Below are 12987 nucleotides of genomic sequence, written 5' to 3' on the forward strand. Positions count from 1 at the left end.
CACAGATTACTTTATCCCTTCACAATATGTCAGCATATTAAGCTATGTAGAAATATCCAAGGTGGTGAGCAAATAAAAAGCTTAGATACTGGAAACAGTGCAGCCATGGTGAGACTGAAATGGAAAGCTACAACAAAATCTTCCTAAGAAGGTTACGACGAATAATGCAAAAATACTATCAGTATTCTAAAAATAGTGTGTGTGTGTATATGTAGATGCTGCAGTAATTGCACTGTTCACATAACGTTTGTTACTTCAACTGCGCAATGAAAACAATAGTACCAAATCAAAGATAATAAAAAATAATGACTGGGAAAAAGGGATTTGATCCAAAGACAATTTTATCTTATATTAGAGTTCTTGAGCATGATAAGCATTCACAAGCTCCACAAAAAGATATATTCAAACCCTTTTGTTTAGCACAAACAACAAATTAGCTGAAGAGATTAAAAGGCTTGAGAGTGCAAAGGGCTACAGTGCTGGCTGGAGTCTGAGGTATGTGCAGGGCAAGAGGAAGGAAGATGAATCTGAAGGGGGCCTACAAGGATGCTGGGGAGGGACTCTTCATTAGGGACTGTAGTGACAGGACAAGGGGTAACGGGTTCAAACTTAAACAGGGGAAGTTTAGATTGGATATAAAGAGGAAGTTCTTTACTGTAAGGGTGGTGAGGCACTGGAATGGGTTGCCCAGGGAGGTTGTGAATGCTCCATCCCTGGCAGCGTTCAAGGCCAGGTTGGACAGAGCCTTGGGTAACATGGTTTAGTGTGAGGTGTCCCTGCCCACGACAGAGGGGTTGGAACTAGATGATCTTAAGGTCCTTTCCAACCCAAACCATTCTGTGATTCTGTGATTCTACAATAAAGTATTGTAACTTTATGAGAGTTAATAGTGCTCTTTTCAGATAGTATTCTTTGGGTACAGTTCGTTTTAAAATGCTTTATCTCAGAATCTTTCAGCATTGAATCCCTTCTGAAAACAGAAATTTGTCAGAAAAATGCAAAGAAATACAGTTAATACTTTTTTTTTTTTTTTTTTAATACCTCTTGCTGGCATGAGAACAAATGCTGCCTGCCATGAGCCTCAGGCAGTAGCTTTTCAGGGGCTGTTCTTCATGTGAGGGGATGAAGCATCACACTTGACAGACTCATTCATATTTTTAACAGTTGCTCTGTATTGTTCTGCAGAAGCTAACAACATTAAAAATGCATTCTAAAGGAATGAATTTGTGAGCAAAAGCTAAAAAAAGAATTAAAGATTATGTTTATGTTCATGGGGTATCCACGTGTACTCCATTATTTCCTAATGCTTATATAAGCATTAGTAATAGATGAACTGGTAAAGATTTGGAGATTTCAGAAAATTTAATATTTTAAATCCTAATACTTTGCATTCATACAGATAACTTTTTATATTGTAACTGCACTTACAATGTCAGTTTTGAAAGCAAAGATTCTAAGAACCATTTTAGATATGTTTTAGATAAGGATATTTACTGTAAATTGGTGAAAAGCAACTATATATATATAAAACTATATTCTTGCTTCTTAAGTCATCTGTATAAATTTCTGCTTTAGGACACTGAAAAGAAAGTGATTTTAAAGAGTCCCACAAAAAAAGTGATGGCAGGACAACTCTTTCTAATAAAGAAAGCAATCTGGAATTTAAATACAGTGAGTTGTGACATGGCAGTGGTGGGGTAAAGGTCAGACTTGATGATCTTAAAGGTCTTTTCCAACCTAGTTGGTTCTATGATTCTATAAAAGCATAAATATATCTCTGGTAACAATTTTCTATATCTCAGTGTCAGAATCATTCCTAATACATTTGGCAAAGGCTTCCTTTACATTTGAAACTAGGTGTTCTACTATAATAATATAAAAGATTAACTGTTTCCCCTGCCAACTTAATCTGTTCTGCAAGTAAGTACACAAATTTCATAGCTTTCTCCAAGTAATGCACTCTTTCAAATATTTATGGCTTTGAGAAGATGTATCCTCTCCTGCAAAAAAAGACTCATGTAGGGGTCAGCTCACAATTTATTTTTAGAAGAAAAAGCATTTTGGAAGAGCCTTTAATAATTTTTACAGATGAGATTAGAGGAGAGAAATTTTCTCCTGTGTAATAAATTATTACAACCCCTGTGTCAGGGAGGTTTTGTTCCTCCTTTATTGGGAGTTACAAATTTAAATTCAGCTATGTCAGGGAAGCCCACTCTGAACGACAAGTGTTTGCTGACCCCATGGAAAAATCGTTCAAGTTTGTATGTGCTCTAGTATTTATGAAACTACTATTCCTGAAAGAGGTATATAAAAATTGCTATACCAGCTCAGTATAAAGTCCACGCAACTCCGTATGATGTTTCTGGTGTTAAGAAACAAATGCTTAGGGAATAAACATATGACATAGAGCATGATTTGTCCTCTGGTACACACTTGTTGCCTCTTGCCATCTTCAGTTCAGGAGCTTTGCTGACCTAGATGCTGCATGCAGATCATCAGCTTTAACAGCCATACTAGGTCCATCAGTCTAATTCCATTTTTTGTATCTATCATTTATACTCCAGGCTTCATGATTACTTCAATTACGAAATATTTAGTTCTGCTACACTTGACTAAATATGTGCTTTTATTAATTTTAAACCTGTTGTCCGAATTTTTTCCTGTCACAATGTCTGATCTGTGAAAAACAGTGAATAACTGCCTTTGCCTTTTTTTTCCTAAGGCTATTCATTCTGTATATCTCCTCCATACATCTTTTCTTGGTTAAAGCAAAAAGTTCTTGTCTATTCGATTTCCCTTTGTGTGGAAGCTGTTCCAAATCTCTGCTTAATATTATGATCCACACCATATCCCTTTCAGAATTTAATATGGTAGTCAAGATGTAAACAAATCCCAGGTTTATACAGTCATATAGATAGCTCTTCTATTTTGTTCTTGGGGTTTTTTTAGTAAGTCCTCATATCTTATTTTGTTTCCTGAGAATATAGAAACACACAATATATTGCTGAGTATTGAGAGGATCTTCTCAGAATACTATCCACTAATGCAGGTTAACCTAAGATCAGCATTGGACCACGTCTCTTCCGTAGATGCATGCAATATTTTTCTTTCCTGTATCTGGACACTATGAGAAGACAGCTCCTTTAAATACCCAGAAAAGATTTGGATATGAACAGAAACAAAGACTAGAGTCAGAAAGAATGAGATCACATGAAAAGTCAGGTTAGCTGAGATTTGCATGAAGCCTGGAGGTGGTAAAATGGATGAAGACCGAGACATACAGGGGTCTTGTTTACATTCTTTCCATATCCAAAGGGAATTAAAAAAATCCACACCACAACTGTAACATTACTTATATGTGTACTGGGTCTGGCTGGGATGCAATTGACTTTCTTCAAAGCAGATTGTATGCTGCTTGTTCTGGATTTTTTACTAAAACAGCTGTCCTGGGTTCAGCAGCAGCAGTCATTTTTTCTCCTTCTTAGTAGCTGGTGCAGCGCTGTGGTTTTGACTTTTGGCCTGGGAATAATACTGATAAAGCCGATGTTTTCAGTTGCTGGTCAGAATGTTTACCCTGACCAAGGACTCTGTGAGTCTCATGCTCTGCCAGGGAGGAGGGGAAGGTGGGAGTTAGCAGAGACAGGACACCTGACCCAAACTAGCCAAAGAGGTATTCCATACCACAGCACGTCATGCCTAGGGTAGAACTGAGGGTTCCCGGAAGGGCTAGAACGCTGCAGGGTCGGGGTGAGGTACCGGTCGGTGAGCGGTTGTATTCTCTTCCCTTGTTATTTCCTTTATCATTATTATTGATGGTAGCAGTAGTGATTTGTGTTACACCTTAGTTATTAAACTGTTCTTATCTCAACCCGTGGGAGTTGCATTCTTTCGATTCTCCTCCCCATCCCTCCAGGAGGGTGAAGAAAGGGGGGGGGGGGAAGTAGACTGTGTGGTTCTAATTTACGGCCTGGGCTTAAACCACAACAACAGCGTTGGTAACACACCAAACCAGTGTTTTAACTATGGCTAAACAGTGCTTGCACAGCGTCAAAAGCTTTTCTCTTCCCCCTCTCTGCCACCCCAGCAAGTAGGCTGGGGGTGGGCAAAGAGTCGGACACAGCCAGCATTGCGGACCCAAACTGACCAAAGGGATATTCCATGCCATAACACTGTGCTCAGCAATAAAAGCTCGAGGAAATAGGGTGTAACATTAGTGGCTGCAGCATTTGCCTTCCCAAGCAGCCCTTCCATGTGCCTTGGCATTCCAAGAACTGGCTAAACATCTGCCCGCTGATAGGAAGCAGTGAATTATTTCTCTGTGTTAAGGCTCTCTCTTTTACTATTGAAGAATGTGAGGCACTGAAACAACATGGTTTAACAAATGCAACTGGGAAAATAAAAAAATGGCATGAATTCTAACGTCACAAGCAGAATGGATACTTTGAAAATCCAGGTTTAAAACATACATAGAAACAACTTTTAATCAATTCTGTGAAATTGCCTAGATTGAAACTTGGTCAAGATTTCCCAACTTGCATTCTATGTATCTCTTTTAAGACAACAGATAGTAGACATAATAAAACAGAGCAAAAAGGACACAGCTTTTCTTTAAAACCTTTTAAAATATATTTTCCAAAATATATTTTCCAGCAATTTCATTTCTAAATGAAAGTTTAAGTGCACCTAATGAAATAACAATCTCTAACCCTGAAAGTGAAGAATCTAATAAATCTCCATAACAACAATGTTTTTATTCCAACCAACATTATATATTCGTTTATAACTGCCAGTTTCAGAACAAGCCAGAGAAAACAAACATTTCCTTAGACAGCTTCATAAAAGACTACATTTCAAATATAATAAATTTAACACTCCCTAATAACAAGGATGACCATTTATGTATCCTGTATGTATAAAAGTTCCTTGAACATGTTTAGATTGAGGTTCCTGGCTAACAAGTTCAAGCAGCGCATCCCTGAACCACAGAGAAGTACTAGAAACGATCCGGAAACGAGTACTAGAACTCAAAGGCCATATGGAGCACCTAACTGCAGCTGCCACTAAAGCAAACAACCCTTTCCCCTCGGCAATGCTTATCAGCCCAGACACAGCATGGTGGCTGCACAGCCTCTTGTTCCAGACCAACTTCTTCAGTTATTTGATTAGCTCATGATTTTTTTAATTGCAGACTACTGCAGGGCATTGCAAGTGCAAAAGGAAGATTCCTTCACAGACTTTGGAAACCGTGTAAGAGAAAGCAAGTTTGTTCTGATGAAACTTCTATTGGTAGATAAAGCTGACATGGAGCTTCGAAGAGGTTACAGGAGAGTGCTTTGGGCCAAGAGGCAAATATTAGAGTTGAAAGTTAATAAGTACTTAAGAAAGACATTTTTTATGTTCTGCTTTGCCACAGACTTCTGCTAAGATTTTGCTTCAGACAGATGCATGTAGTATTGGCAGTTTTCACTACAAACTGCCAAGGAATCTCATATGTTGAGAAAATTCTGTTCTTCAAGCACAAGTAATGGAGAAGGTCTTCAATGAAGTTGAAAAGTAGATTTCCCTCAGATAATCAGTATGCCTCAACAGAGAGCCCTTTACAAAATATCTGCACAAAACATTAGAAACTTGTTCATATGATCGGAGGTAAAAGGTGTTTGGCACATGAACTACAGAACAATCTCTGTGATACGTTTGACGGAGCCTGGTGGGACCATGGAGAAGACAAGCAGGAAAACTGGCCTGAGAAGAAACCTTGGCCACTTAACATAAGCATGTTATAGTTATCTTGAAGGGAGGGTAAATATAATTTTTTCAAGCACATGCAAACTCTGCTTGCAGTTGAAGCAGATAAAGGCTTCTCACTCATTCCCCAGGACCAGTCAGAAACCATAAGGCTAGTATGAGGCCAATTCTATTTATATCCACTTTAAGAAGTGCTTATTAGTCTCATAATCATCAATTACTTCAGGTAGGTGCCAAATCTTTGTAAGTTTGCCAAGTGCAATTTTTTTCATGAGATGCCATACTTAAAATAGGCTGCACTTCTGCTACACCCCAGTATTGCTCCTCTGTGTAAGAGAGTACTCTAGGCTACCATAGAGAGTCCTCCAGTTGTCCTGACAAAGATCACCTGATGAAATGACTTAATCTTACAGATGAGCTCACCAACAGGACGTAAGAGAGGCAAGAGAAGTATTTTTGTAAGCCAGGCCTTATTAGTCTGTGCTAATACAGTATAATAATGGACAAACAACTGAGCATGAGCTCCCAATAGAATACTGCTACAAAATAAGATAACAGAACATGGAGAAATATTTCCTTTGATGCATTACTAACACTGGCAGTTAAATAAAAGAAACAGGTGTGATATTCGTGTAAGAGGTTCTGAAAAACTAGAAAGGCTGCACGAAGGAGAGAGGGAGAGAACTGGTATCATCGTAATGTGGGATCTATAACCTTCAGCAAGACAGAATCATAGAATGGTTAGAGTTGGAAGGCACCTTAAAGATCATCTAGTTCCAAAACTCTGTCACGGGCAGGGACACCTTCCACTAGTCCAGGTATGTTGTTATTTAATTACTTTCTATTCACATTTAATCTTTAATTAATCACATTAGCTCTAAAAAAAATGAGTTTTTACACATTTTACACATACACTTTAAGGTAGAGAAATATATATTTAATTTATATATCTTTATACTATATAAACTATATGTATCTGTATTGTATATAATTCTTCTGTAAAGCTACATATGCTACTGATTTTCAAACAATGAGTAAAACCCAGAAAGAATGAACTATGATATTTGTTATGCTCAGTACTGCTAGACCTTCACATGAAGATAGACACTGTGAAATTTCACATCCACAGATTTAATATTGTATTTATCAGATCTTCAATCCTACTGTATAGCCTGTGTTCTCAGTAAGATAACAAATTCAGATCTTCTCAAGAATTCTCTCATCATCTTTAATCCTTAGGTGACAAATTCTAAAGCTCTCATAACTACTTCCCAGAAAAAGTATCTAGCTCTTCCTTCTAAGGTTGTAATATACAACAAGGCAGTGACAAAGACAACTTCTGACAGACTTGTATCTCTTGTCCAAAATGGGAGGGGGGGGGACGACACAGGGGGAAGCTTCTGTGTACATAAGTATTAAAAAAATCTTCCAATCTCCTGTCAAAAATTACCTGTTCTTACCTTCTAGATTTATCTACCCTCTCTTAATTAAAGACAGCTAATCTGAAGGAGGTATAAAACACAGTTTAGATGTGATGTGATTTTGCCTAGAAAGAAGTTATTCCGAATCTCTTGGATCTTGTTCATCTCGAAGCTCTCAAGATGCTTCCAAAACAAATGGGCAGCAGTGATTATGTGCAGCTGCAGCTCCTGCATTGCACAAAAAGATTAAAAGCATCCTCCTTTCTGTCTAAACAAGTATTCCATAAACTTTCTATATACAGGCTAGAGTTGAAAGGAACATCTTATAAAGTGATGCTAAGAGCTAGAACTTGGGAACGTCTACACACAGAACTTCTGCCTGAAGTAGTTGGAGGTATAGCTAACCCTCTAATGATCCGAGGGTTCACACTTCAGAGATGTATTGAAATAACTTACAGTTAGAAAAAAAATCAGTAGTAAAGAACCTAGGAGTAGTTTCAGGTGATAGCAATATTATATTTTATTTAATCTACTTCTCTCCTAAGCACGGATTGGGTATTGAAGGTGGACAAGGAAGCAAAGAAAAGGGGTAGCATTCAGTCTGCTCCCAAGCAAGGAGTTAAATGAACAGATTAAATTTTCTCTCTTTCCTTGAGCACCAGCTTAAGAAACTTTGCCTTACTACAGAGCCTCAAAGATCTTCCCACAAAAGCAGGACTTTGCTAGCATTTTAAGTGGTTCCATTGCGTTTTACCACAGCCGAACACAGTCTGAAGAACACCTGCAACACTATCTGAGAACCAGCAGCCTAGTTCCTCCAATTACACCTGCTGTCTGGAGCTCTGCTGTTTAGGACCATTCATGGAAAGACACCTATAAAAAAATCTCCTCTGTAGAATACAAAATGTTAAATATCTTCTATGGAATGGTACGGGAATGGTAGCCAGAGCTGGAGTGGGTGCATCATCTAAACCAAATTATGTGAATATTCATAGCCACATTAATACATAGGAATCAAAATAAGTTCCATCTGGGCTTTGGTCATATTAACTACACTAATACCAAACTGCTAGAATGCACACATTTTTCATAGAAGAAAACAAAAAAAGTTTGTCCTTCCAGTTCTCTACACTTACACAGGATCAAATATATGTAGACTGTAATCTGAAGAGCTTTCCCCAACACTCTTAGAAATAGATTCCGGTTTCTTTATCACCCTGACACTTTGATTTTTTTCTAAGCATCCAATCTCATCTGCTATAAATTGAAATAATTCTCTCATCAGCCAGCAATCCCTTTAATAATATTTTATATACTGTAGGTGACTCAAATTTTCTCTCTTCCGACATTTTTTTCTAAATTAAGTAACACCTGTCATACACTACATTTTCTATTTGCCTTCTCCTCTTGCTATTCCTCTCCATACCTTTATACCTTTAAGTTTTGTGTCCAAAACTGGACGCTGTATACAGCAGAGACATCATGGGCTCTGAGCAACCTGATCTAGTTGAAGATGTCCCTGCTCATTGCAGGGGGGCTGGACTATTTGACCTTTAAAGGTCCCTTCCAACCTAAACCACTCTATGATTCTGTGATCAGCTGCAGAGAATAAAGAATAGCAGCTAACTCTCAAACCACCTTTTCAGTTAAAACTCTAATCAACTTTTTGTCCAAATTCAACTTTTCTGTAATTAAACTACAAAAAGGAATTTAATTGTAAAGTTATTTCATGCTTCCTTCTTCCACAGTCCTGCTTTATGTTTATTTGATATGCTTGGGTTTTTTTCTTAAGTAGTTATTTTTATTGACAGAAATGAAAAAATAGAAATTGACACATACAAATAGAAAGAGATAATCAATCTCCTGATTTGAGCAGCAGAGTTTTTATCACTGATGATTAGAGAACTGAAAGCTGATCAAGATTACAGAGTCCAGACTACTCTAGCTGGGAAATAGTTGGGGAAAAAAAGACTACCCTGATAATTAGGCACACTTGAAAAAAATCAGACACTAATCAAAAAAATCCTCTAATGCTGTATTTATACAGTTCCATTTCAATCTCAAGACAAACTTTCAGCCCTCCAGAAAAAGCCTTCTGCAATAACAAAAGAGAAGTTGTCTGTGACGGAGCCAAGAGTGGAAAACAAGGGAAATGCCAGCATAGCTTAGAAAACTGTATGAATTATTTAAGTCTCACAAGAAATGGACACCACTCAAAATGCATTTTACATGATGTATCAAACCATTCTCATCTAAAACAATTTAAATTATTTTTATACTATCCCCTTGGCGTATTATAATGCATTTCTACCTCTACTTCTAATCCATCATTCACTGGTAATGTGAATTCCTGTTGAAAGTATACACTGATTATCTATTTATATGCTAATGAACCTAAAACCTCTTGCAATCTCTTCGTTAAGCTATTTTATTAGCATCATACATTACAAATCCACCGCAAATGTTTAGAGTGACACAGCCATTTGCAGAGGAAGTGTCAGAATTTTTTATGTAAATCTGATGTTGGTATCAGAGATTACAAAGAAAAGAGGCAGTCTGTCTACAGTCAGAGCGAACAAGCACCATGAAATCCTAAACTGTTAATATTAAACTGGGAAGAGGATGAATCAAACATTTACTGCAAGGGTGGTGAGACAGTATAACAGGATGCCCAGAAAAGTTGTGGATGCCCCATCCCTGGCAGTGTTCAAGGCCAGGTTGGACAGGACTTTGAGCAACACGGTCTAGTGTGAGGTATCCCTGCCCATGGCAGGGGGGTGGAACTGGATGATCTTTAAGGTTTCTTCTGACCCAAACCATTCTGTGATTCTATGATTTCAGGTATCGTTATAGATGAAACTATTAGCCAAATACTGTAAAGATTTTAATTAAACTTGTTTAAGTTTAATTAAATTTTTAAATTTTAATTAAACTTGTTTAATTAAAATCTTTACAGTATTTGGCTAATAGTTTAAACTTTTTAATTAAACTTTTTATTTCAGAAAAGGTTAAAACATCTCCTTGGCTGGCACTGTCATGCTTTACCCCCACACCATCCTTTGCATTTCTCTTTGCCTAATAAAAAATTCAGACGCCATAGGACCTACAAAAGGCTGGACTGAACAATATAGCCTTAGATTATTTCTTCATTTTGGAGATTCACTCACACTACTACACATTTTGAAAGAAGTCTTAATAGGCACTTAGTCATAAAACTGCAAGAAAATCAATTTGGAAAGCCAAAACAAAGTCTATACATTCTTACCATTAGGAAGGAAGAAGCAGACTTCTCTTGCACTATAATCTGTCATACAACAGAAGTGTCATAAACAGTCCTTGAGACCTAACAGATGTTTTGAGACTTTATTCAATCTTTTAAAGTGATAAAAATTACTACATTGCAGTCACTTACACTTCTTACGCTATCAGCAACAGAAATCCATTTCAGTTATTTTGCAGATTACAATATTTTATTGCAATCTTTTTTATGTAAATTAGGGACAGGGAAAGAAATTAGAAATTTCATTACTTCTGGTAAAGAGTAAGGAAAATGATCATTCTACAACAAAGGCAATTTATCCTTTCTGAAAGTAAACTCCAGAGGTGCAAAACCAAAACTGCATGTACCACATAAGTACAACTACAGCTCAAAAAGCCACAAGCAATTCTCAAAAATAACCAATCAATTGAGCACTCAAATGGCAAGTTTTGGTTGATATTAAGGAAATCTCCTTGGCTTCAACACTTAGATACTAATTATTATTAAAAATAGATAATAATTATTAAAAATGTACCTATTGCATTCATTCCATGAATTTCAAGCAACAATTATACTTGTATCTCTACCATTTCAGAAGTATAAACTTCAAATATTGTATACATTATATAAAAATCTCCCAAGAGTGCATGTATATATGCATGTATGTCACTTACCTGTAGCAACATGACAAAGTAAGTTCTGTATCTACTTCACTACTAAAAATCCTCAGTAACTGAAATAGGATGTTAAATATACCTTATTTTCCACCACTTCTCAATCAATACTGAAAAACGTGCTCTGCCAGTGTAAAGGCTCATCATATTAGGACCCACTGTGGACTGTGCTATCATTCAGGTTAAAAAGATGTGAATTTTTCCCCTCTTCTCCTTCCCTCGTAACAAGTGGTACACTTATGCACACTAGCAAGAGCATTTTCAGCTAACACAAAAAGGTTTGATGAGATTTCAAGTCTGGTTCAGAGCTCATGATGGTGAATTTTATTTTAGAGGAAAATACAACACTGAGATGGAGACCACTAGTCTTTCCATGGAGTCAAAATTAGATCATCTCCTCGTATACTTGTATTAAAGTAGGTATGAAAGGAAGAAATAAATCAGCTGTATGAAATCAGATACAAAGAAAAAAGATTCTACATGTTCAGATAACTGAGGATAACATAATTAGCCAGTAATCTCCTAGTTTATATACAGTTCCTCCTTAAATAAAGTTGGCTGACAATGTGCATACAACTCCTCTGTAGAAATACCAGCATGCACAATCTGTTGCTTCTGACGACTCTTGTACCCTTTACTGTATGTCCTCACTGGATGTTAGCTCACGAACAGAAGTACATTAAAAAACAACATGCTTTTAATAATATTCGTCTATATTAAAGACTAACAATTTGGCAAGCATATTACTACTAAAGCACTAAGCGTACTTTATCATACTATTTCTTTATATAATTACAAAACTACTCACAAGGATATCATGAAGAAGCTTTTCTTTGCTTAGCAATAAGAGCCAGATACTCACAAAGAAGGGTCTTGGACCAGATCTTTTAGGTTTATCCCACTACGATCCTCGGCAAGGTTCCTGAAGCAACTGTCACTCACTAAAAAAAATAGAAATAAAATTAAAACAAAACAAATACAGAGGGGAAAAAAAAAGAAGAGAGGGAAATTTAAGAACAAATGCAGTTCTTTTGATAAACTAGAAACACTTTTTGGTGAGAGGTTTAATTTGGACATTCATATATAAAGTCTGATGTTAAGTGAGGCTTCACCTAACTGAAAGATAAGTTAACTAAATGAAAAGTGATAAATACTATATCACTGATTACGTGAAACAATCAATTTCAGCTGGTGTCCATAATACTTCTCCACCTGTGGCACCAGAAAGTCTCAAATACAAACACTGGATGCTCAGGTACACACAGCTATCCATGCACTTAGCAGCAGAGTCTTCAATCAGGCACCCATCAGTATTATTTACTTAACTGGAGTTCTTACATATTTAAATTAACAGTTGCAATGCCCAAAACAAGAAATTAAGTGCAAAAATTTATTCAAACAGCTTATAATTAACTTGTAAAGCGCATGTAAAGCAAGTAGTTACTGTAATAACTGAAATTATAACACAGTAAATTTCACATAAGTTTAAAATAGAATTAGTGAGCTTCCAACCCTACCCAGTCTATGATTCTATGAATTACAGTTATTTCTGACTACAGTTAACTTTCTAAAGGACACAGAGGTTGTGATATGGCAAAATCAGTGTAAGGATCGATTTGCCATAACTACCAAAGTAATCTGCCAAAAAGAAGAGAGCTTATGAAGAAATGCATTATTGCTCATCTTTCAACACAGAACAGTGCCCCAGATTCAGTGAAATGGGATGTGTTTAAAATCATCTGCAAAAGCGAGTGTTTCTATTTCTTCATTTCTAAATGCAAGATACTCTTTTAAATTTACATCTGTAAGTACTCATGTGCATCACTATCATGAAAACAATTCAAATCATTCTCAAAATATGTTATTTTCACAGATCACAATACATACT

General features: G+C 36.6%; 1 protein-coding gene across 6 annotated transcripts in view; it reads right to left on the reverse strand.

Annotated features, from left to right (window-relative positions):
* GPHN (gephyrin) overlaps nucleotides 1–12987 on the reverse strand; it is a gene marked incomplete at its 3' end in the record, with an annotated part of 311539 nt that overhangs the window by 197853 nt on the left and 100699 nt on the right. For all 6 annotated transcript variants that reach the window (XM_080619965.1, XM_080619964.1, XM_080619962.1 and 3 more), the window contains exon 2: nucleotides 11962–12040. In XM_080619965.1, the coding sequence (XP_080476091.1) occupies nucleotides 11962–12040 (79 nt within the window). The remainder of the gene's footprint in view (nucleotides 1–11961; nucleotides 12041–12987) is intronic.

The sequence above is a fragment of the Psittacula echo genome (assembly GCF_963264785.1).
Source record: "Psittacula echo genome assembly, chromosome: 5".
Classification (NCBI taxonomy): Eukaryota; Metazoa; Chordata; class Aves; order Psittaciformes; family Psittacidae; genus Psittacula; species Psittacula echo.